General features: G+C 44.6%; 1 protein-coding gene across 4 annotated transcripts in view; it reads right to left on the bottom strand.

The window, feature by feature from the left end:
- DUS2 (dihydrouridine synthase 2) overlaps window positions 1–24,497 on the bottom strand; it is a 42,118-nt gene that overhangs the window by 13,805 nt on the left and 3,816 nt on the right. For 3 of the 4 annotated variants that reach the window (XM_063141544.1, XM_063141543.1, XM_063141545.1), the window contains exons 2-11: window positions 23,978–24,120; window positions 23,374–23,419; window positions 20,984–21,075; window positions 17,527–17,570; window positions 14,372–14,432; window positions 7,992–8,039; window positions 7,366–7,431; window positions 5,461–5,531; window positions 5,196–5,282; window positions 713–881 (exon numbers count right to left, since the gene is read on the bottom strand). In XM_063141544.1, the coding sequence (XP_062997614.1) occupies window positions 713–881; window positions 5,196–5,282; window positions 5,461–5,531; window positions 7,366–7,431; window positions 7,992–8,039; window positions 14,372–14,432; window positions 17,527–17,570; window positions 20,984–21,075; window positions 23,374–23,419; window positions 23,978–24,103 (810 nt within the window). In that variant the 5' untranslated portion in view covers window positions 24,104–24,120. Of the gene's footprint in view, window positions 1–712; window positions 882–5,195; window positions 5,283–5,460; window positions 5,532–7,365; window positions 7,432–7,991; window positions 8,040–14,371; window positions 14,433–17,526; window positions 17,571–20,983; window positions 21,076–23,173; window positions 23,227–23,373; window positions 23,420–23,977; window positions 24,121–24,497 lie in introns of those variants that run through there. The other variant, XM_063141546.1, reaches the window with a different exon arrangement.

The following is a 24,497-nucleotide window of genomic DNA, read 5'->3' as shown; positions in this document are numbered from 1 at the left end:
AAGCTTATTCTTCACTAAGAAAGGGCTCGATTGAACCATTCATTTCAGGACACCCTGGGAGACGCTGACAAATGACCTTCAAGTCCCAAGAAGTCTAGGAAGACCAATTTATAATCTTCTCCACTGCAGATAATTTAAAAATTGCATTGGCAAACTATCAGTACTGAAGAAATTGCCTACTTTACTTAAACTGGGGGTCAGGGAGGCAAGGGAGAGAATTGAACAATTGTGTAGTGCAGGGTTGGGGAAGCTTTTTTCTATCGAGGGTCATGTTTCCTTTACGGGAATCTGTCAGGAGCTGAATGCCGGTAGGGAGTGGAGGCTGGTGGCTTCGATGACAGAACTGTCAGAACTCTAAAGGAGCTGTCCAAGGAGCACCTTGAATAGCTTCTTCAGAGTCCTGGCAGGTTCTGACTGAAACCCGGAGTGGATTGACCACTCCACTGACATTGGAGCCACCAGCCTCCCCTGTCAGCAGGACCACCATCAACCCCCCCTCCCCCATTTTATAATGAGCTGCTGACATTAATGAGCAGGCTGCTTGCAAGCTATATGAAATTAAGCCAAGGGCCACAGGTTGTTCACTCCTGGTGTAGGTTATCCAAACATGGAATATTGGGAGAAGCAAACTCCTTCCATGGATCTTATGCGATTGCGACTCTTTGCCACTGCAAAGGGTTAGAACATACAAGTCAAGAATCCCAATCCATACGTATTTGATATATTCCTGCATGACGTCCTTCAAGGTCTGTGGACCTTCCTTCCTGAAGACCGAGGGGTTCCACATGGCAGCACGAGCCACCATGACCGAGGACGCTGCTGTCGCTTGTCGGAAGGTCTCTATGTCAGAATGTTCTTTAATGAAGTCGTGAGAGCCTCCACTGAAACAGGAACAAGCACTGCTTTCATCAACACGGACAAAATAATACAATACAAGCAAACTGCATCCAGAACATGATGTTTCCATTCAGGTTATTCAAGCAGCCGGGTCCCAGGAATTCCCAAGTTTTTAAGAGAGGGACACCTGCCACCTGTTTCCATAAAGGTGAATGTTTATAAAGGTGAAAATTAATGTTTCTGCCTAGAAAGGAGAAACAGCCCAGGACAAAGGAAATAATACATAAGTGGTTATGCAGAGTGTTCCGAGCACGCTTACCAGGGAATAAATCCCACTGAATTTAGGAGAATTGACTTAGTAAATATGTTTAGGATTGTGCTATTGAATCAAGTTGTATGGAGCTGTTCTTCAGGACTGGTGAAACATAATTGGCATTCAGTGAGTATTTTAGCCATCATGCCATGTTGTTTTAATTATACTTAGCTTTAATTATATAATTTTAATTAATCTGAAGTTTGCTGTCATAATTTATCTTTATACTGTCACGATTTTATCTTTACACTGTGCTTTTATTGCATTTTGGATGTTGCTTTTATCTCACAAGTGGCTTTATAAATAATTATAGAGAAAACCAGCCGAAACAATTAAGGGGACTACAGAGCAGTTGGAAGCAAAGTTCCCATTCATTGGCCACTATGTTTAATTAAACGCATGCCCGGCCCTACTTTCCCCTCCCTATCGCAGTGTAGTCTTGTTAAAAGGGCATCTGTGTCTGCTTTGGCTAATGCCGCTAACAGTGGTTCTCAACCTTTTTTTCTCCATTCCACCCTTTCACCATTGTTCAGAATATAATTCCCCCCTTCCCAAGGTAGTCTAACTCAAAAGGTGCATTCCAAATAATATGCATATAATATTGAAAATCTTTTATTTTTTTCTATATTAGTCCCATTTAAAGGGGCAACGCAAAGCATGTCCCCTTTTACATTCCCAGCTCCCATGCTTTGCTTTGCCCCTTTAAATGGGAAGCTTGAAACTTCTAGGATTGCGAGGGAGGGAGGGAAAAGAGAGCAAAGGCCTGGCTTTTGCAGACGACATGACACTTTTCTGGGACGTTTTTAACAACGTGTAGGGAGACATAATCTACAGGACATCATACTTTGCTGAATAGTGGTCCCAATTCCCCCCTGGAATCCTAAAATTACCCCCTTGTTGAGAACCCATGCACTAATACTTTCACTATGTACCTTCTTCCTATTTTAGTTGTCTTATGGCAACCATATAGGAGATTTTCCCCTCTGGAAATCTTCCTGAATGCAACCAATGGCCAAGAGCAACGATCAAAGCAAAGGATCATTTCTAAAGACTCCAAAACAGATCATTAATCAACAGTATCGTAAGCACATTTCACACACAAACTTGGAAGGCGATAGACTGTTTTGTTACATGAAAATTCTGGCAATGTTTAGTTCTGTTGACCCATATTGTATGGGTTTTAATTTTGTGTCATAAGGTACATAGCCTGAAGGCTTTTGAATTCATATAGCACCTATCATCAGTAAGGAGAAGTATTATTTCTATTCGTTCCTTTTTCCATCATTTGGTATTTTAGGTTCAAATAATACAATCAATGCTATTGATAAAACTGTTGTAAATCATTAAAAAAAAAAAAGCAAAAGGAGAGATAACTAAAGGCAACCAGATAGTATTCACGTTTAACAATTCTTTCCAGCCTACAAAGATACAAACATGCATATGAATGGGCAGCGTAATTTTAAATCGTAAACTCAAGCTACTCCCAAAAACATCAACTCCACATGCCTTAAAATGCAAATTTTATTATTCTGCAATTGCTGGAAGCCAAGAGCTAAACTGTTGTTAATTACACTAATTTTGCTAAGAACGAATCCCGGGGTTTCCCTGATGGAACCATGCTGATCCAGTGAAGGAAGGAAGAATGACTGCCTGATAAGTCCTCAGACCTGGTGTTCCTGTTGCAGCCAGAAGGATTAAGAAAACTTGTCATCAAGGCAGCCAAAAGATTTAACGCAAGTGCTCCTAATTCATAGATGAGGCTCCAAGACAAAAGTAGCAGAAATGTTCCAAAGGCAGCAAGAGAACCTCAGTTAAAATAAAAGGCTGAATATTAGGTACTGGCCAGGCTACATGTGTGCTGCAGTTCTACACCAGCACACAATGTGGGACGGAATTCAGCTGCTTGAAAATCTCAGGTTCCATGGGGGTGGGTGAAGAGAGAGAAACACATTTCTAGTTGTCACGACACAGGCCTCACACACCAGGCCTCGTCGCACACAAACCGTCCTCAAGCGAAGTTCCACCACTTGAACAACCTCATATGAGAGGGTAAAGGCTAGAATCTGAAAAGGTTTTACTGTGTATGTAATAAGCTGAAGGTGTTTTTATTTGTGTTGTACCCCGCCTCGATCCAGAGGGAGAGGCGGGTAACAAATAAATAGATTATTATTATATATAAGGTGTTCACGATAGTAACGGTAAAGCAGGTGATAAAGCCAAGCAGACACGTGGTTTGAGTTAACAAAACAAAATAAAATGTCTTAGTTACTTCAAATTCAAGTTAACCTGCTTAATCTACTAGTTTTAATAAAAACAGTAATTTTAAATCTCTTAAAATCGTATCTCCTTTCACTCTCCACACATTGACAATCCTGACACTTCCCACCAACTAACCAACATTTATACTCCCCTCCCCCTTCACAGCATCACTAGCCACACCCACTCAGTCCAACATTCTGCACTCACTAGACCAGCCTTCCTCAACCTGGGGCGCTCCAGATGTGTTGGACTACAACTCCCAGAATGCCCCAGCCAGCTCGGCTGGCTGGGGCATTCTGGGAGGTGCAGTCCAACACATCTGGAGCGCCCCAGGTTGAGGAAGGCTGCACTAGACATACAAAGCCAGACACACCTAAGGGAACAGAACTGTGGGGGTAATGCCACACTAGTCCTTATGGTTGCAGAGATATCCTTGACAGAACATAGGGAGTGCCTGCTGAAGTCTCAGAAGCCAGAGTGGCTGAATGAGGTTTCCTGTGAGTGGAATGGGGGTTCAGTACTCTGCTTCACTTCTTATTTATTTATTACATTTATATCCCGGGTGTCTCCGCTCCTGAAACTTCGGTAATAGCATGGGCTGAAAAGTAACACCATCTGAGAACCATCGATAGTTTGGAAATGTCCTAGCACTAAAGTGCACCTGCAACTATTTTAGTATCCACTGACACTTCTATATTAGGAGAGAATTCTGTCTGCAACTCTCAGGTTGCGTTGGCCTGCATTTTCCATTTGATTCTTGTCCTAAATGATTCTTATCCTACATTTTTTTATTTTTATTATTTATTTATTTAAGGATTTTTATGCCGCCATTCAGCCAAAAAAGGCTCTCACGGCGGCTTACAAAAGTATTTCTTGATTTTTCTACCTAAAACTGTAGCTATAAGATAGGTTCCATTTATCCCAGAATATTTTCTTTCTTGCCTTCAATAAGGGCTTATGGAGCATAAAGACAGACGTATTTCAGAGTGATTTAGGATTTCCTTAGAAAATAAGAACATTTCAGATATCATTCAGGAGTTGGAAGTATTAAGCTCTTAGCAGTCATTGCCATATCTTTGCTTAAACTTTGGGGCAAACCCACTTTAAGCATTATGTTTGCAGTTAAATCTCTCCATAACATGCAGTTCTTCTCTGTGTGAGGAAATACTGCTTGTCTGAAGTAATTCTTAACTACTTAATTCTTCTTTGCATTAAGAGACTAGCATAAGAGTCTCTTAGCTTAGTTAGTCCAATATTTCAAGTCTTAGGGAAATTTTGCACACACAAAAAAAGGGACTTTGCTCAGCATGTCTCACCTTAACCCAAACTTAAATCGCAGGCTAAGCTGTGGCACAGACTTACCAGAACCATAAAGGAAAGATTTATATCCTGCCTTTTTTCCTCCTTAAGGAACTGAAGACGGAGTACATAATCCTCCTCCTCTTCTCTATTTTAACCTCCTTCTTGCCATTGCATAGGGCTAAGAAACCCAGCTTTGTGCAAATTAATGGGGAAAGTGCAAAAGTATGCAAAGTAAGAGAAATTTCTGTACTTCTGCATTTATTTATGCACGTCACATGATGCAGCATTTAGTTGTGAAGAATTTGGATCGCTTGGATGCAGAATTTGTTTAAGCACCGAGGACGTACAGCTCTGGGTGCTACTGTGAGACCGTATTCCTTGGACAAACCTTTCAGATGCCTGCCCCTAGCTCGGTTTTCTCATGTACTGCCCATTACTAGATACGGATGCCTTAGAATAAAAGAAGCGGCCTTGTCCCACTTACTTGGCTATTACTGGAATAGAGACTGCTTCCGAGATGGCTTTGATCACATCACATCGGACAGGATGCTGCGGCCGCTCTTCTTTCTTCCTTTGCAGGGGAGAGAACAAGAGTAAACAAACAGCACAAAGATTACAAGCACGGAACATTCCTCTTGACAGATGCAATGCCAGCCAGAAAGGTCCTTGTGATATAGAATGACAGTCAAGAAGGGCTAACAAGAATATCTCTCTCTATCTCTCCCTCCACAGATAGGCGATTAATTTACCTTCCATGAATTGCAATAGCAGCAACTCCAGTCTCCTCAATCTTCTTCACTAAACTTATTGTTTCTTTTTTCTAAAAAAGGAGAAAGAAGAAGAATCAGCGTTCAGGTATTCTGCTTCTATTCAATGTAGTTAATAGGAAAATTCTGAGAGTGCCTTGGACTGCAAGAAGATCAAACCAGTCCATACTGCAGGAAATAAAGCCGTACTGCTCACTTGAGTGAATGGTATTAAAGGCAAAACTGAAGTACTTTGGCCACATAATGAGAAGACTGGATACCCTGGAGAAGAGGCTGATGCTAGGGAAAGTGGAAGGCAAAAGGAAGAGGGGCCGACCAAGGGCAAGAGGGATGGATGATATTCTGGAGGTGACAGACTTGACCTTGGGGGAGCTGGGGGTGGCAACGGCCGACAGAAAGCTCTGGCGTGGGCTGGTACATGAAGTCACGAAGAGTCAGAAGCGACTGAACGAATAAACAACAACAAACGAAGAACTGTCTGTCTGTATCCGCATAATGCCCAAGCAGCTTCTTGCCCTGTCCCTGACCTCACAGGGAGGCACTCTTATCCCCTATCAGTAACTGATTGGAAATAGGTGCTTTTTCCTGCTTAGTATTGAAAAGGGCTCCCTTTCTCAGTGCTGAGCAGGGCAAAGCAGTTTTTTCCCCAATCAGCTGCCAATTGGAGATAAGAGCTTTTGCCTTTGGGGCAGAGAGGGTGAGGCCAGAGCAGGAAGCTGCTGCATGTGTCAGCCCTGCTTCCTTCTGAGCCTTGTCCTGCAGAAACTTGCCCTCCTTACTTGTGAGCAGACATGTTTCTCATGCTTACTTGAGTAGAATGCAGAGGCTTGGTGTTTGGGATGCTATTTGAAAGCGCTGGTGGGTGATCCTTTCTTGCCTATTTCTGAGTAGACATACAGAGGCTTGCCCTGCTTACTTGTGAGTAGACATGCTTCCTACAATGTGGGAGATTTCTCAGCCCCGCCAACTTTTGCCTTTGGCTCCAGCCACCACTGGAATGCGGCCTGTGAGAACTTCTCAAAAACGGAAACCAGCCCTCAGGCCAAAAAAGGATCCCTACCCCTAGCTTACAGCTAATTAAATTTTAATTTTTGCCTACAAATGCAGTGCAGTCCTCATGTAAGGATGCTATGCGCAGTCTTCCTTTTCACGGAAAGCAAGGTATAATGTCACTCGCATCTGAGTTGCCTCTTCCAAACATTGCACTGCTTCATGTGAGTAGACCATTTGCTTGAACAGTTATTTCCAGGCCTTGGCTGGCTTCTGTGACAGGAGCATTGCCTTGTAAATTCAAAATTTAAAAAGCTGATTGTATTTCTCTTCTAGAATCCACTTTGTTGAATGCTTTCATAGACTCATAGAATAGTAGAGTTGGAAGGGGTCTATAAGGCCATCGAGTCCAACCCCCTGCTCAATGTAGGAATCCACCCTAAAGCATCCCTGACAGATGCTTGTCCAGCTGCCTCTTGAAGGCCTCTAGTGTGGGAGAGCCCACAACCTCCCTAGGTAATGGGTTCCATTGTCATACTGCTCTAACAGTCAGGAAGTTTTTCCTGTTGTCCAGCCAGAATCTGGCTTCCTGTAACTTGAGCCCATTATTCCGTGTCCTGCACTCTGGGAGGATCGAGAAGAGATCCTGGCCCTCCTCTGTGTGACAACCTCTCAAGTATTGGAAGAGTGCTATCATGTCTCTCCTCGGTCTTCTCTTCTCCTCTCCAGGCTAAACATGTCATAGGGCTTTGCCATAGTCTGCCAGGATGACAGTATTCTCTAGCTCATTTCTATTCAGCTCATCTATAGTTAACAATTTACTGTTCTGTCTGATCAAGCACTGTGCACATTTTCCCCCCAAGATCAGATGTTTCAAACAGCACAATATGTTCTTACTGATGGCAGGATTCTGATTTTGCAGGTTACTGGCTTACAAACTCCATTGACAAGAGTAGTCAAGATCTAAAGAAAGGGAGAAAAAAAGTACTCTTTCAGCACAAGAGATGCAGCTCTGCAGTCTTGAAAAACCTGAAGTCCTTAACTAACAGAAGTCCTTGTTAGTTAGGATGGGTTATGCTCCCTCCCCACTTCAACTCCTTTCTTGGTGAGAACAGTGGAAGAGCTAAAGTATCTTAAAAAGTGTCTTAAGGAACTGTAGCTGTGAACAAGGCTTATAAATGCTTCAGTGTCTGTGCAGACTGCTGGCCAATCCAAGTCTGGAAGACTTATACAAGACCTGTATCCACAGTCTGGTTTTGAGATCCTTGTAGGAGTACAAGGAGTCTAAACAAGCCCCTCAAACTCCAATAACTTTGTTGTGGAGAGTTGAAAGTAACACTACAAATAATTGTTTGGGTGAAGTTTCTAGGGTACTTTTGATACAACTGCACCTGGCATTCTTGTGCCCTGATCCTCTTTACAACCCACTCCCATCCCAATTCCCCCAGTGGCTCATTCTTTGTTAAGTACTGGCATAAATCTATAAGCAAGGCAAAATAAATACAGAGATAAAGATTACTTACAGATTCTATCTTGTCAGGATTAGACAGGAGTGCTGCTCCCATACCTCCCTAGGGAAATACACACACACACACACACAAACAAAAGATCTTATTATCTAAGCAGCACAGAAAGCAAAATGGCAGCTATGATCAACAAGATCATCAAGCAACATAGCAATTTCCCCCAAAGAATGCTTCAAAGCACTCCCAGTTTTAAAGGAAAAGCATGTTTGCTTCCATGGAACAATTACTAGCCTTGCTGCCAATGCTGATGATGGGCAAGGAGCTTGGTTCAAAAGAAGTAGGGCTTTTGGCTGAAACATTAGCCAAAATCTTTTTACCCAGCAATATGAAGCCATGGTGTACTAGAGAATCAAAATGAGATTCAATGTAATTCAACTCGGAAAGAGTGTTTTTGTAGGCTGGTGACACAGACGGAGTTACAACCAGCGTCTTCAGTTCACAGTACATATCTCCAACGGAAGTTGCTTGTATTGTTCTCTCACAACATTATAACAAGGAGATGGCAACAAATGCAGGTTGCTTACCTGTAACTGTAGTTCTTCGAGTGGTCATCTATGCATTCACACATATGGGCTTTGCGCCTGCGCAGAGACCAGACCGGAACCTTCTATAGCTGAGTGGAACGTTTTTGGCGGGAACCCCTCCCCCACGCTACCGTGCATGTCCATGGGGTTCCCGCCCTTACCTCAGTTTACAGGAGTCCGACATTGTGCCCCCATAAACATGAGTGTAAATAAAATACAAGTACATTCCACATGTGTCATTTATAAGTCTCACACCACCAAGTGGGGATGGTGGGTGGGTTGTGTGAATGCATAGATGACCACTCGAAGAACTACAGTTACAGGTAAGCAACCTGCATTTCTTCTTCGTGGTCTCTATGCATCACACATATGGGCGAGTAGCAAGCTGACATATATTTGGAGGTGGGTTGGTGCATCATCTGAAGATCTCCGAGAGCACTGTCCTCCCAAATGAGCAGTCCTGCCTCGCACGGGTGCCCAAACTGTAGTGCCTAAGAAACGTGGATGGAGTGGACCACGTTGCAGCTCTACAGACTTCTGTCAAAGGAACACCTCTGCCGAAAACCACAGATGTTGTGACGGCTCTGGTAGAATGAGCTGTCACAGGTTTCACCAGTTCTAGTTTAGAGATAGAGTAGGCAAGTTCAATTGTCTCTACAATTCAGCGTGACAAACGCCGGCATGAAACAGGGAGTCCCTTATAAGGCTCCCCATAACAAATAAACAATTGCTTTGTTTTTCTAAAATTCCCTGTCCTAGCCTTGTAAAAGGCAAGAGTTCTCCTTACATCAAGCGTATGTAAAGCAGACTCTACAGGTGATGTAGGATTCGGAAAGAAAACTGGTAGAGTGATATATTGGGACAGATGAAAGGTTGACACTACCTTAGGCAAGAAGGCAGGGTCTGTGCGTAACACAACCTTATCTTTGTGAAAGATAGTGTAAGGAGCAACTATCTTGAGAGCTCTAAGCTCACTTGCACGTCTAGCAGAAGTGATGGCTACTAAAAGACAGTATTGAATGTTAGAAGCCTAAGGTCAGATAAGGCCATGGGCTCGAAGGGCTTCTTTGTCAATGCCTGTAACACCACTGATAGGCTCCATGGTGGAACGATACTCTTTACTGTCGGTATCATATTTTTAAGCCCTTTTAAAAATTTCCTCGATGTTGGATGCACAAAAGGTGTAAAACCAATCATGCCTCGATGAAAAGACGTAATAGCTGCTAAGTGAACTCTGATGGAAATGAGTTCGAGTCCCTGCTGATAAAGTGTCAGTAGGTATTTGAGGATTAACGCTAAAGGGCAAGATTCAGGTGCTTGATCGTTTTCCAAGGCAAAAGTTTGAAATCTTTGCCACTTTGCTGCATAAGATTTTCTTGTTGAAGGCTTTAGTGATGCCAAAAATATATGGTCTACAGTTAAATCTTTGATACGAGAGGAGGAGTGGATGATATCCTCCATGCCGTCATCTTGAGGGTCGACGGGTTTGCGTGTCGAACCCTGCCCTGATGTCGAGACAACAGTGTCGGTATCGGCGGGAGTCTGATGTAATTCCCGTCCGACAGTCGAAGGGCGTGGAGAACCACGTCCGTCGAGGCCACCATGGTGTGATAAGGATGCAGTCCGACCCGTCCGACTGGATTTTGGCCAGCACCTTCGTCAACAGTGGAAACAGAGGAAAGATGTAAAGAAGATTTCCTTTCCAGGTTCTGGTGAAAGCATCTCCTAGCGAGTGCTTTCCTCTTCCTGCTCTGCTGCAGAACCTGGAACAAGCTGCGTCTTCTTCGGTAGCGAAGACATCGACAGCAGGGAGGCTCCAGTACCGAAAGAGAACGTCTCTTACTTCGGTATCGAGCTCCCATTCGTGGTCGACGTGGAAAGACCTGCTGAGGGCGTCCACGATGATGTTTTCATTGCCCGCTACATGGGTCGCCGTCAGGTGAGTATTTCTCTTTATGCACTAGTTCCAAATCCTGAGTGCCGATCGATTCAGAGAGTGAGACCTTGTCCCACCTTGTCTGTTGATGTACGCCACTACTGTGGTGTTGTCTGTTGCGATCAGGACGATTCAGCCCTCGATCAATTGTGAAAAAGTTCTTATTGCATTCTCCACCGCTAGCAGTTCTAGGTGGTAGATATGATGTTCCCTCTGGGAAGGAGGCCAACAGCCCTGAGTTGTGAGGGAGTCGCAGTGTGCTCCCCATCCGATCAACGATGCATCCGTCGTGATCGTTACCGAAGGAGTGTTTCGAAGATCGAAAGTTCTTAAAACCCAGGCTTGCAATATTCTCATTCTGAGTCTTGCAAACCTGATGACTGCATCAAGCCTAATAGTCTCTGAATTGTCCATGCCGAAACTTTTCGGCGGCTCTCGGTATCGATGGCTAACTGCTGAAAGGTGTTTGCTCTGGTCGACGGTAAGTATGCTCTCCCATCTCGAAACGACAGAGTTACCCCTATAAAGTCGAGCTTCTGATGTGGGGTCAAGATGGATTTCTCCTCGTTGACCCACAAACCCAACAAGTCCAACAGGTGGTTGAAATGTCCTTCTGGAGCGTGCAACTGCTGTCCGCTACCAGAAGCCAATCGTCCAAGTGTAGGAGCTGCAGAATAAAAGTAACCGTTGTCATACGGAACTTCCTTGGAATGATGAATTTGTTTAACTGCTTTAAGTCCATGATCGGCCGAAGACCTCATATTTCTTCGGGACCGTGAAGTAGCGTGAGAAAAAACCCTGGTTGAGTTCCTCTGCGGGTACGGGAGAGATGGCTCTCTTCGATAGCAGAGGTCTGTACCTCCGGAAGCAGAGGAAGGGATGGCGCCGTTACTTTCACCCCCGAAGGAGGAAGGACATCGAGCTCGATGGCATACCCCGAGTTGATGATAGTGAGCACGCAGGAATCTGATGTCATTGACTCCCATTGATGGTAATGGGGTGCTAGGCGGTTCACAAAGGGAGGTGGACGTGGGACAAAGAAGTCAAAGTCACTGCTTCTTGGTGAAGTCAGGCTGACGCTTGTCTTGTTGAAATGTAGACTGATATGGCCGCTTACTCTGGAGTTGTTGTTGTTGCTGCCTCTGTTGGCTTTGATAGTAGGGCCGCTAAGCAGGCGGTCTTGTTCACCGTCTCAGCTTGTATTGGGCAGGCTGAGCAGAAAAACTTATTTTCTTGGCTGTTGTGCAAGCCTTGTATATAGAGTCCAAGGTCTTGTCCGTCTTGCTATTAAACAAGCCCTCGCCATCGTAAGGCATGTTCTCAATCCTGGCTTAGGTGTCATGAGCCAGATTAGCGGAGCGGAGCCAAGCATGTCTCCTCAAGGACACGGGTCCCATCATCGACTTGGAATGGCAGTCAACTTGGTGTCGCGCTGTCGACACTTGTTGCCTGGCTATGGCTGAAGCTTCACTTTGGAAGACTCATGCCCGCTCTTTTTTGTCCTCTGGGAGATGTTCACCTAGTGATCCTATTTTCTCTCAGAGGAAGAGCTGGTATCGTGCCATGGTAGCCTCGTAGGCTGATGCCCAAAGAAGCAGAGGAGTAAATCCTCCGGCCCGTAAGGTCCAACTTTCTGCCCTCTCTGTCCACGGGTGCAGAATGTGCCTTCTGTGAGCGGCCTTGAGCCGACTCCCTACGATCGAATTAGGTTTGGGATGTTGGACCAGAAACTGTACATTTTCTTGTTAGACTCGATAGAGGGTCTCTAGCCTTTACGATGTGGCTTGAGACATAGCCGGTGTTTTCCAGAATAATTGAGCCATTTGCTTTAAAGCATGTGGTGCTGGATCACCAGTCCTAATGCCTGAGCCATTCTAAGCATATGGTCAGAAGATCTGACCATATCGTCGGAAGGGGAAGAAGGGTCGTTGTCATGAACCTCATCTTATGGTGAAGGCATCGATGGAGTAGCCGACAACCCCAATTCAGACTCCGATGAATAATTTTCTTCAGGCAAGGATACTGTAACCACCTGGAGGCATACATGCTCCGTCGGCATCGTGGTAACCGCGGCAGTCGATGCCGATGGCTGTGTACGGTGTCGAGGCGTCGACAACGTGGACATTGGTGGGCGGGCGGTGGAGGCAGCGGTAGATGACACATGCTCCGTCGGTATCGTGGTAACCGCGGCAGTCGATGCCGATGGCTGCGTACGGTGTCGAGGCGTCGACACCGTGGACATTGGTGGGCGGGCGGTGGAGGCAGCGGTAGATGACACACCCTCGATGTAAGCGAAGGGTGCGCATAATACTCTTCTTGAGGGTACTGGTGGTCACCCTGGAAGTGGGCGATATCGATCCCATTCCGAAGGCGGTAGAGGGATTAGTCCCTGAACCTCTCACGACCTGGTAGGCTCTCGGAAAGAGGCCGCTGAAGCCGAATCCCGCAACTCGCCCTCCGATAGACTGGGAGGGTGCGTCGGTACCGTAGCCATCGGTAGCGGCTGGAATCTCGATACCGAGGGAGGCCTCGGTATCGAAGTGGTCGGTATGGCAGGAGGAGTAGAGTGACTCCTAGCCGGTTCCGCCGCTCCATTTCCGAAGAAGATTTGGGAGTCCGGGCCTTTTTTGGAAATTTTCCTGGCCGCGGAACTCGCCAGTGACCGTCCAGGCGTTAGGGGTATCTGAGCCCTATGAGCCGCTCTGGAATATTCAGGCACCTCAGTGCAACGGTCATCAACGGACTTACTGGCTGCCGTTTTGTCGATCGTCGAAGATTTGGGAGCCCGGGCCTTTTTTTGGAGATTTTCCTGGCCGCGGAACTCGCCAGTGACCGTCCAGGCGTTAGGGGTATCTGAGCCCTATTAGCCGCTCTGGAATATTCAGGCACCTCAGTGCAACGGTCATCAACGGACTTACTGGCTGCCGTTTTGTCGATCGTCGAAGATTTGGGAGCCCGGGCCTTTTTTGGAGATTTTCCTGGCCGCGGAACTCGCCAGTGACCGTCCAGGCGTTAGGGGTATCTGAGCCCTATTAGCCGCTCTGGAATATTCAGGCACCTCAGTGCAACGGTCATCAACGGACTTACTGGCTGCCGTTTTGTCGGTAACGGACTTACTCGCTGCCGTTTTGTCGGTAACGGACTTACTGACTGCCGTTTTATCCATAGTAGGAGCCTCCGTGGCTCTGAGAGCTTTTCCCCCCAAGATGGAGGGAAGTCGTCAGCTCTGCTTTTCCTCGTTTGTCTTGTAAACGACATGCAATGATAGCAGGCCTCAACGATATGGCCTTAGCACAAACAAAGGACACAGAGGGAGTGTCCGTCAATAGGTGGAAGCTTAGCCCCACACTTCACACACTTCGTAAACGGGGCTTCAACTGCCATACAGGCCTCACGCGACCGAAGTCGCTGAGGAAAACTATCTACAATAGATATATATATATATATATATATATATATATATTTAATATAAGAAAAGTAGTAAGAAGAGTCTTAGAAAAAGATCGAAAAACGAAGATCGTAAAAGAGAAAATAAAGTTAATAAGAAAAACGCTAGAGGTTCGGTTAAACAGGTCTGTGCACAATGGCGGACGACGAAGAACTGAGGTAAGGGCGGGAACCCCATGGACATGCACGGTAGCGTGGGGGAGGGGTTCCCGCCAAAAACGTTCCACTCAGCTATAGAAGGTTCCGGTCTGGTCTCTGCGCAGGCGCAAAGCCCATATGTGTGATGCATAGAGACCACGAAGAAGAACTGAAAGGATGCCCAAAGTTTATATTGATGTCCACAAATCCAAGGACTCCATCTAGCATCTAGCAAACTGCTGGTGCTAAATATGAAGTAGAACCACATAAGAAAACATAAGATATGGCCTTTAAAGAATGAAAAAATGGAGATAAGACAAGATTCAACCAACCTTAGTGGAATATTCTTTAGGACATCCCATGTTGACATCAATGCCAGCCACATCATTCTCTCTGAAATGTCAAATATAAAAAAGATATCACAAATGTGAACAGCACAGGGACAGTAGTGGACACGTGCTAGTGAAAAGATTTGAAGCAACTGATTTCCAAAGTGGCTTAAAACGGATTAAAACAGTAACTATAGAAACAAGAGGCCTTTTCCCCACCTGAATTAGGTTGCTGAAATCAAGAAAGCTTGGGGTAAGAGTACAGTGCCTTGCATAAGTATTCACCACCCTTGGAACTGTCCACATTTTTGCTGTGTTACAAGCGGGAATTAAAATGCAGTTAATCGGCATCTCTACTATTTATTTATTTTATTTATTTAAGGATTTTTATGCCGCCATTCAGCCAAAAAAGGCTCTCACGGCGGCTTACAAAGGTATTTCTTGACAGTCCCTGCCCACAGGCTTACAATCTAAAAGACATGACACAAAAGGAAAGGGGATTGGGAGGGAGGAGGAGGAGGGGGAAAAGGAAAGCAAATTCAGGCACTACAATCTTAGTTGCGAAGTTCAGCAGTTACAGGGGACAGCAGGAGGGAGGGGGCTCTCAGCTGGAGCTGGACCCAGGCACGATGTAGAGGTGCCTGGCTGCTGCTTCCTCCCTCACTGGCGGCCTCTGCAGAGACAGCTGGTAGCAGGAGGGAGGGGCTCTCAGCTGGAGCTGAACCTAGGCATGGTGGAGAGGTGCCTGGCTGCTGCTTCCTCCCTCACTGGTGGCCTCTGCAGAGACAGCTGGTAGCAGGAGGGAGGGGGCTCTCAGCTGGAGCTGGACCCAGGCACGATGGAGAGGTGCCTGACTGCTGCTTCCTCCCTCACTGGTGGCCTCTGCAGAGACAGTTGACAGCAGGAGGGAGGGGGCTCTCAGCTGGAGCTGGACCCAGGCACGGTGGAGAGGTGCCTGGCTGCTGCTTCCTCCCTCACTGGCGGCCTCTGCAGAGACAGTTGACAGCAGGAGGGAGGGGGCTCTCAGCTGGAGCTGGACCCAGGCACGGTGGAGAGGTGCCTGGCTGCTGCTTCCTCCCTCACTGGCGGCCTCTGCAGAGACAATTTGTTTTACACAAATGCAGGACAATTCTAGAGGAAAACGTGTTTCAGTCTGCAAGGCACCTGAGACTGCGGTGGAGGTTCACCTTCCAACAGGACCATGACCCTAAACACACAGCCAAATTTACACTGGGATGGATTAAGAGTAAGGACTTGAATGTCTTAGAATGGAGCAGTGAAAGGCCAGACCTCAATCTGATTGAGAATCTGTGGCAAGACTTGCAAATTGCTGTTCACCAACGGTCCCCATCCAACCTGACAAGAGTTTGAGCCATTTTGCCAAGAGGAATGGACAAATATTGCAGGATCCAGGTATGCAAACCTGGTAGGGACTTACCCAAAAAGACTCACAGCTGAAATTGGTGCCAAAGGTGCTTCTACCAAGTATTGACTCAGAGGGGGCTGAATACTTATGCAATCAACAAATGCCAGTTTGTTTTTGTTTATTTAAGTTTGGCCACAATAAAAATATTTTGCACCTTCAATGCGTTAAGTACATTGTGTAAACGAAAAAGGTACACGTGCCAATTGACTCCACTTTAACACAACAAAATGTGGAGAAGTCAAAGGGGGGGATGAATATTTATGCGAGGCGTTGTACATTTGTGAACAAAAGGATGTGTGTGAGTTTCAGTTTTGGCACTGAAAACAAATTCTTGGACTAAGAATGATGGACCACGTAGGAGACCTCAGATCTAACTGCAACATGAAGGTGTCACAAACATCAGACTCTTGTTATCTACTGTTACGCTTGGTAGAGAGAAAAATGCTGGTACAATGAGTATAATTTTTACTCCTGATGTGTGGAATGAGTAAAAACACCCACTGAAGGAGTAGGTTTTAGCTTGGGGGTTCTCCTAGAACCATCTCTGTCCCTTGAGGCTCAGGTGGCCTCGGTGGCACGGAGTGCCTTCTACCAGCTTCAGTTGGTGGCCCAGATACGCCCCTATCTGGACAAGGATAACCTAGCTTCAGTTGTCCATGCTCTGGTAACCTCCAAATTAGATTACTGCAATACACTCTATGTGGGGCAGACTTTGAAGACAGTTCGGAAGCTGCAGCTTGTGCAAAATGCAGCGGCCAGATTGATAACTGGAACCAGAAGGTTCAAACATGTAAGACAGATTCTGGCCCACTTTCATTGGCTGCCTATACGTTTCCGAACCCAATTCAAGGTGCTGGTTTTAACCTATAAAGCCTTACATGGCTTGGGACCACCATACCTGATGGAACGCCTCTCCCGACATGAACCTACCCGTACACTGCGCCCAACATCTAAGGTCCTCCTCCGGGTGCCTACTCCAAGGGAAGCTCGGAGGATGGCAACAAGGGAGAGGGCCTTTTCAGTGGTGGCCCCCCAATTATGGAATGATCTTCCCAACGAGACTCACCTGGCGCCAACATTGTTATCGTTTTGGCACCAGGTCAAGACTTTTCTCTTCTCCAAGACAGTTAACAACATATGCGCTAATATTGTTACCTTTTTGGCGCCAGGTTAAAACTGCTCTCCTCTCAGGCATTTTGCAGCATATAATGAGTTTTAAATTAGGTCTTGGATCATTTTGGCTGATGGTTTTAACAAATTGTTTTTAGATATTTGCTGCCTCTGTGTGTGTTTTATGTAAATGCTTTTCTTTTTGTACTTTGTGTAATGTGTTTTAATGGTTTTTAATTTTTGTAAACTGCCCAGAGAGCTTCAACTATAGGGTAGTATAGAAATGTAATAAAATAAATAATAAATAAATATGCTGAGTTTTTTAACTGCCCCCAGAATAGTTTGCTTTAAATGATATTGCTGTTTTTATGCTTTTAATTTTTTGTATGTTTGTTTTAATGGTCACTGTTTTTAACTTTTGTAAACTGCCCAGAGAGCTTCAGCTATGGGGCGGTACAGAAATGTAATAAATAAATAAATAAATAAATAAATCTAACAAGTTAGTAGCTTTTGTGGATTTTCCTGCAAGACAAGGCTAACTGGGAAAGAGCATGCAAAGCACTTTTCCAGCAGGCCCCAAAGAAGGAAAGAAATTATAAAATAAAGTCTGACAGATACTTACACAAGTTTGGCAACCGCCAAGGCCCTCTCAGCATCTGCTGTCCCCTGAACAACAGTGAGGAAAAAATATGCAGACATTATGTTATTTATTTTTATTTCGGGCACTTAGGTCTCACTTACTCAGTTCAAAGGACTTCTAGAGTTGCCCGCAAATAAATTAAAATAAAACATTTAAAAAATCAATATAATAGCATAGTAAAAACACAGTTCAAACAGCATATGGACTAAGGCCAGAAAGATGAACAAACTTATTAGCCAGGGACTGTAAAAAAATGTTTCCCCACATCCTGAAAACCAAGTCCTCATTCTTAAAATGGGACTGTGCAAATTGTTCTCATTTACATACATTTCAGTGTGAATTTCAGGAATGGATGGGAGAAGATCTGGCTGGTTTTGCAGCTTTTAAGCAATGTTTTGAAAGGCACAGAGGATGGGAACTAATTTTTTGGGGTGCAACGGATGGGTTAGGGCCAGGTGTTCTTGATCTTTCTCCTGGGCCCAATCTTTTGATTCACCGCATCCTTCAGTTGAGCCTTCCGGTTCGGAAGCCTTTCCCTTTGTTTCAGTATGGCTTTGCTTTTTGTGAGTATTCTGCCATGATGCCAACGGTTTTGGGTTTCGTTTTACCCATTACTGTTCCCAAAGTTTTTGCTTTATGAAGACTGCATATTGTTTACATTTTAATTGTTTGATTGTTCTTTTAATTTAGTACGCTGCTTTATTTTTTATTTTTATTTATTTATCATACTTATACCCCGCTCCTTAGCCAAAAAAGGCTCTCGGAGCGGCTTACACTTAGCAAAAAAGACAGTCCCTGCCCTCAGGCTTACAGTCTAATAAAGACATGACACACAAGGAAAAGGAGTCCAGGAGGGAGGGAGGGAGGAGAGAGAAAGAGAGAGAGAGTCCAACAGGAGCAGGCCCCAATGTTACTTCTGCCTGCTCCTGTCCCCTCGGTCCTTCTTCTTCCCCACAGGGCCAAGATGGCAGTTTATGTCTCCCAGTGGGACAAAAATGTGGAATAAAAACCAATAAGCTCTAGTCTGTATGTGATGTGTATTTTTAAAGCAGGCAACCAAACCTTAGCTGCCCAAGCTATAAATGTAATAGAAATATAAGTGATTGTAAATTGGTGGAACACCTAATAAGCTGGGATCAGGGCGATGTGTTGATGGGACAAGAACATCAGCAGCTCAAACAAATGGGCACATTAGTTTCCAGGAGTGGGAAACTGTTGTGGCACTTTAAAGTGGCTTCCCGTGACAGAAAGTTAGCGGGGACATTGAACTTTGCATGAGCCCCACCTCACCCAGCCCTTGCTGCTGAAATAACCGTGAAATTTAGTGGTGCAGGAGCAGCAGCAAGAGAGCCACATTCTCCCTTCAAAACAAGGTGTGTAGGGAACACCTGCCTTGTTTTAAAGCAAAACCACATGCCAGAAAACCTTGGGGGAACTTAATTTTCAGCAGCAAATTCAGCTGGGGTGTGTGTAGCCCCTGGTAGGTTGCAAGGGGAGGGGGAAGCTGGGCTGCAGAAGTTGCCCACCCAGTGCTAAACCATAATGTTACTGCAACAGGAGCAAGCAGGAACAAGCCACCGTGAGCCATGGGCTCACAAACTCATCTCTCCCATGTGGCCAGAAGGAGGAGTTGGGAAGCTTCTGCTTTGGCTTACTTGCAGATTGTCACTAACTATGGAGGGGCAGCGGGGAGGGTGTGGGCCTGCTGGCTTAAAGCTGTCTTTCCTAGCCTCCCACTGTTCTCTTTAGCCCTTCCCAGCTTTTCCTCCCTTTATTTTCTTGGTGGCTGGGCACACAGCTGAGGAAAATGTTGGCCTGCAGCCACCCACCATTTCCCAAGAATGGCTCAGTTCAGAAAACACGTTTCTCTACCAGTGTGAAAACTCCAATCAACAGCTGAGTTTCTAAAGGGTGCTCCCCACACAACATGTCCTAACGCCACCGTTGTGTTACTGTGGGCTACTGTGGAGCTGAGTAAAAGCAATGCCACATTTGATTGGTAGTTCCTCTGCCCTCTCTCCTCCCCCGGTCCTCTTGATGGTATCCCATCAGCCACTGCTGCAAAAAAAACCCAATCCCAGCGGCTCTCCTAGAGCGGCACTCCCTCCTTTCGTCACCCTTGCCATGGCACTCTGTAGCCAGTAGGAAAAGTCCACTCAATGCAATGAGAAACTCCACGGAGCCCTCCACACAACACAATGGATGTGCAGGAACAGCTTGGATATTTAGCATGGAGTGTTTTCTAAAAAAAATAAAAATAAAAAATCTCCACCGTGGGGTGGAGTTTTCCTTCCACACAACACACTTCTTAATGGTGGTATGAAAACTCCACCGTGGAGTTCTAAAACCACCAAAGAGAAATGTGTTGTCTGAACTGAGCCACTATCTGAGCCCCACGTGCGACCCAAAGGCACTCATGGGAAATTAAGACAGCAGCAGCGGGAGGGCCTCACTGTGCTTTAAAGTGAAGCCTATGCGGCAGGGTCTCACTATTTACTGTTTTACTCTGTACAGCACCATGTACATTGATGGTGCTATATAAATAAATAATAATAATAATAATAAGGTGCCAGTAAGAACTTTTGTTAATTTGTAAAAAAACAAAAACCAGGAAAAGTAGGGTGCCTCAACAGGGGCCAAGAATTGCATCTGGGGGTGCAGTGGCAGCGCTTTGCCTATCCCTGCTTAACATTACACGAATGAGCTTAAGTGAACCTCAGCAAGCCTTAATCCCCGCTCCTTCAGTGGCCACAAGAAGATCAGAAGCTTTGGCTTCCGATTTCAATTAATAACCGTTTAGCGTTAATTCCAAACCCTAAACCATGGTCAATCTTAACAATGGCTCGTTGAAGTAAGCCAGATTCATAAACCATGGGTTGGCTTGTCTCAAGCAAGCCACAGGTAAAATTAACCACAGTCTGTCTGGTTCAGACAACACAAGCTGCATTTTATTGAAAACAGAGGAAAGGAGAGGAATGCATCGCGGTTATCATGGCTTCCAAACGCAGCCAATGGGAAGTTAGTGCAGATGGATGAATTTATTTATTTATTTATTACATTTACATACCGCCCCATAGCTGAAGCTCTCTGGGCAGTTTACAAAAGTTAAAAACAGTGAACATTAAAAAACAAATATATAGAAATTTAAAACCATCAAAAGCATAAATGCAATGTATTACCTAAAAATGAATACTGAAGCATTGCTGGGGAGCTTTACTAAATAACTATAAGGTAGCCATCATCATCAATATTAATATAACTGCACAATCAACTGAGAGACAATGTCACCCATGAACTTATTCAAATCTTATGAAACTATGTTTTTCCTAAACCAGTGAATTCCAGGAGGGTTCATTTGTTCTTGTTTTAGCAGTTCATTAAAATACGTGAATAATACAGATCCTGCTCTGTTAGCAGGAGGTAAAGAGCCACTTCTTACCATTTGAAAGACAACACAGTCTCTTTCCCTTTCACATGTCCTGAACACAACCCTCCCATTGGGAGCAACAAAGTCCACTGTTCCAAGTACCTCTGCATGACAAAGAAGGGAGGCAGAACTGCGTTAAGGTAAACATCACACAAGGAAAATCCACATTTTCTCTCAATAGATTTTCAGTTCTAAAATCCTGAGCGAGGAAAACTTAGCTGCTGCCAAATATAAAAATACACAGTAAAGGAAATTTGGCTTTCTATTTTCCCAATTAAATTTGTTCAGCACAACATTATTAAATTAGCACTGAGTCCTTCCAAGGTAAGGAGGTACAATTTTTGGCAACATTAGAGCTCAAAAAGGAGCAATCTTGAATAGCTTGAAGTCCCAGCGACTTCTAACCCTACGTCTTCAGACATAGGAAAAGCATGTAAGGACATTTGTTTATTTTTATGTATGGGTTAGAATTTAGTTCACCGCCAGAGTTCTTAACTATCCCCATGCCAACCATTTGGCAAAAGGACTTTACTGAATTCAAATCTGGACCCATGTTGGAAGGCATTCAAGCAGCCAATTAGCTTTGGGGGAATATTCAGCAATCTGTTGAAAACTGCCTGGTGCCTGGAGTTGGTTTGCTAGACAGTAAACTACTCTAAGCGTTACAAAATACATTATGCAGAAAATGATTATTTCATTAGCTGACAGATGCCACCTGGCACATCCTAATAGGCATCTCATTTAAATACAGCTGAAAAACATTTGACATCTGGAAGAAACGTTAGGAAATTGTTCTAAACACTAATGTGAAAGATCAGCCAAAAGTACAAGGATTCAAAACAGCCCAGTGAAGTGCCTCCAGGGCTCGTTGCCTGCCAGGCTACCCCATCACTGCAGAGGGCAGAGTCGGGACAGCTGTGGTGCATCGTCTCTCTGGCCTGCTCTGGCAGCCAGAAAAGCTGCAGTTCAGAGAAAACGGAGACAGGGAGGTGAGGCGGTGTAGCTCAGAATCAGGTTAAAAGGAGTAAAGAGATAGACAGAAAGAAAAAGAGAGCAAAAGGAGGACAGGCAGATCAGCAAGAAGAGGAAGATAAAAAGTGAGAGACCGAGATAGAGGGAGATACAAGCAAGAGAGAAGTACACCGAGGGAGCAATACTTACTCCTTACTCAGCCAGCCATCTCCAGCTTCTGCCTCATCATTGGGAGTAAAGAGGAGGGGATTTCTGTAACCCCAAGTGACTTGAAGGCGGCTGAGGCTATCCCCATTGTCTAAAGGGAGCAATGAACCCACACCATCATCCCTTCTTGGGAATGTGAACTCCCCACTTCTAAATTCCCGAGTTTGGCCAGTTAGGGTTGGAGACAGTGGCAACCCAACAGTGGCGGGCTCCTTGATGAGAAGCACCAGGCTGAGCTCCAGGACAAGGAACATCATGCGTATGGTCTGAATCCCAGAGAAACATGGGAAGAAGAGGCTCCAATTCCTTTCGGGAGGAAAAGCTGGAGAAGTTTCTCGCCATAAACTCAAGAGAGTGGAAACTGCCCTTGCTGGACTAACTTAATGACCATGGAAAGCCAGTGATGAAACTCTGCTGAACTGACTAAATACCCATGGTGCACCAGAATTAAAGCATCAGCCTATTAATGGAAGCCATGGATCCATGTACGTGTGTGCTGTCAATGTGCCCCCCCCCCCCCCAATAACCTGCTCACAAGCTTATACCCAACTTCTGCCACAGGATCAGCAATTCTTTTGAAACTGAATAAGCACCTGGCTGACATGATTTAAAAACCAGAAAGCCTACCCCTTTATTAATAAATCAAAGAAACAAGTATTGGTAACTGGCAATTATTTCAAAACACGTTTAAAACAAAAACATTTTTTCTAGAATAATTTCCCTTGCTTTTGAGAAATTGTTCATGAGAATGAAAACTTTGAAGTCTTGTTTTTTTTATCTAGCAACTTACAAAAAAAGTAATTATTTTTAACATTTTAATCCCAGAGTTTATAACTCGTGGTCCTCCAAATGCTTTGGCCTACAACTCCCATCATTCCTCCCCATTGGCTATGCTAGCTAGAGCTGATGGGAGTTGTGGCCCTCCAGATGTTTGGGCCTAGAAATTGCCCGACCCTGTTTTAATTCAAGAATGGGGATGTCCCCTGTAACATTCAGATATGCCATGCGGTTGTGGAGACCGACCTGGAAATCTTCAACCTTTAACAGACAGATTCTTTCACTTCTTGAGGGGATGCTAAAGAAAAGCAGCAGTGTAAAACTACCACCAGACATAAGGAATAATCTTAAAGAAACAATAAGAGAAACCCCAACTATATTCACCTTATTTTCACTGTCAAGTTATATATTCTTATATGTTAGATAATATACAAGCAGATACTTGCCATTTACAATTCTCTTGCACTGAAGCATCTTAATGTCAATCAGCTCCTTAAAGAATAATGGCATAAGTTACAAAAATGGATGAGACCTAGGGCCCCAGACAGAAAGATAAATTCATCTGTAGAAAGACCCTCCAATCCCACAGAAGAAAATATGCAGAAACAGAACTCATGGGTGAATTGCCCCCTTCCACCTTATTGCGGTAAAAAGAAACAGAACTACATCAGCATTTACATGAACAGTAGACATCCTGGTGCCCTCCATAAGTTTTGGACTACACCAGGTTGCCTACCCCTGAAAACATTCTTAGTTAACCCAGATGAGAGAGACTGGGGAGCATCTTTTCTTTGATCTTCTCTGCTAAATGTTTGGCTCCTTAAATATATTTTTATTAATGAAAGCAGAAAAAAGTTGAACTTCTCCAAAACTAAAGATATCACTAAAGTTTCCCTTTTGTGATTAAGGCAGCAGTGGGGAATTTAATCACTAAAGTGTCCCTTTAGTGATTAAGGAAGCAGGAGGGAATTCTCCCTACGAAAAAGCAGAAAAAGGTTGAATTTCTCCAAAATTGAAAACAAATAGAAAAATCTTCTCCTGCCATCCTACCTCACAGTATACAATATCAGCACCATAATCCAAAGCCAGCAGCCTCATTGGGAGGGTCCCAACCCGCACCATAGGAGCCAATATGGCCTTATTCTTGAAAGCAAGCGGTGTTGTGTTCACTGTCATTACGTCTTTTGAATAGTCTAAAACAAGAAAAATCAGAAACAAAAATATAATTTTTAAAAACATCCTTGCAAAATTCTCAATTTCAAAGAACAAAGAAAACCAACATGGTGATAACAGAACCACAATGGCAACATATTAACAAATGCTAAGCCACAACTTGCTTCACTTAACTGTGGTTTCTTTGTACATTTGTATGAATTAACTATGGTTTGTTTCTGGCCACACCTGTTACATCCAAACCCGCGATCCTGGCTTACCCCTAGTTTGTTTTGGTGCTTTGCTCAGCTGTATGCCCAGCTACAAAGATTCGGAGAAAGAATGGCTAGAAAACGAACCCCAGGCTTTACTGCTTTGAGGCAAGGAAAAATCTCTTTATTTATATTTTTCCCACTGC

This window comes from Elgaria multicarinata, chromosome 14, assembly GCF_023053635.1.
Source record: "Elgaria multicarinata webbii isolate HBS135686 ecotype San Diego chromosome 14, rElgMul1.1.pri, whole genome shotgun sequence".
NCBI lineage: Eukaryota > Metazoa > Chordata > Lepidosauria > Squamata > Anguidae > Elgaria > Elgaria multicarinata.
Note: the sequence above shows the minus strand (reverse complement) of the source record. Positions and strands in the feature narration are given on the sequence as shown.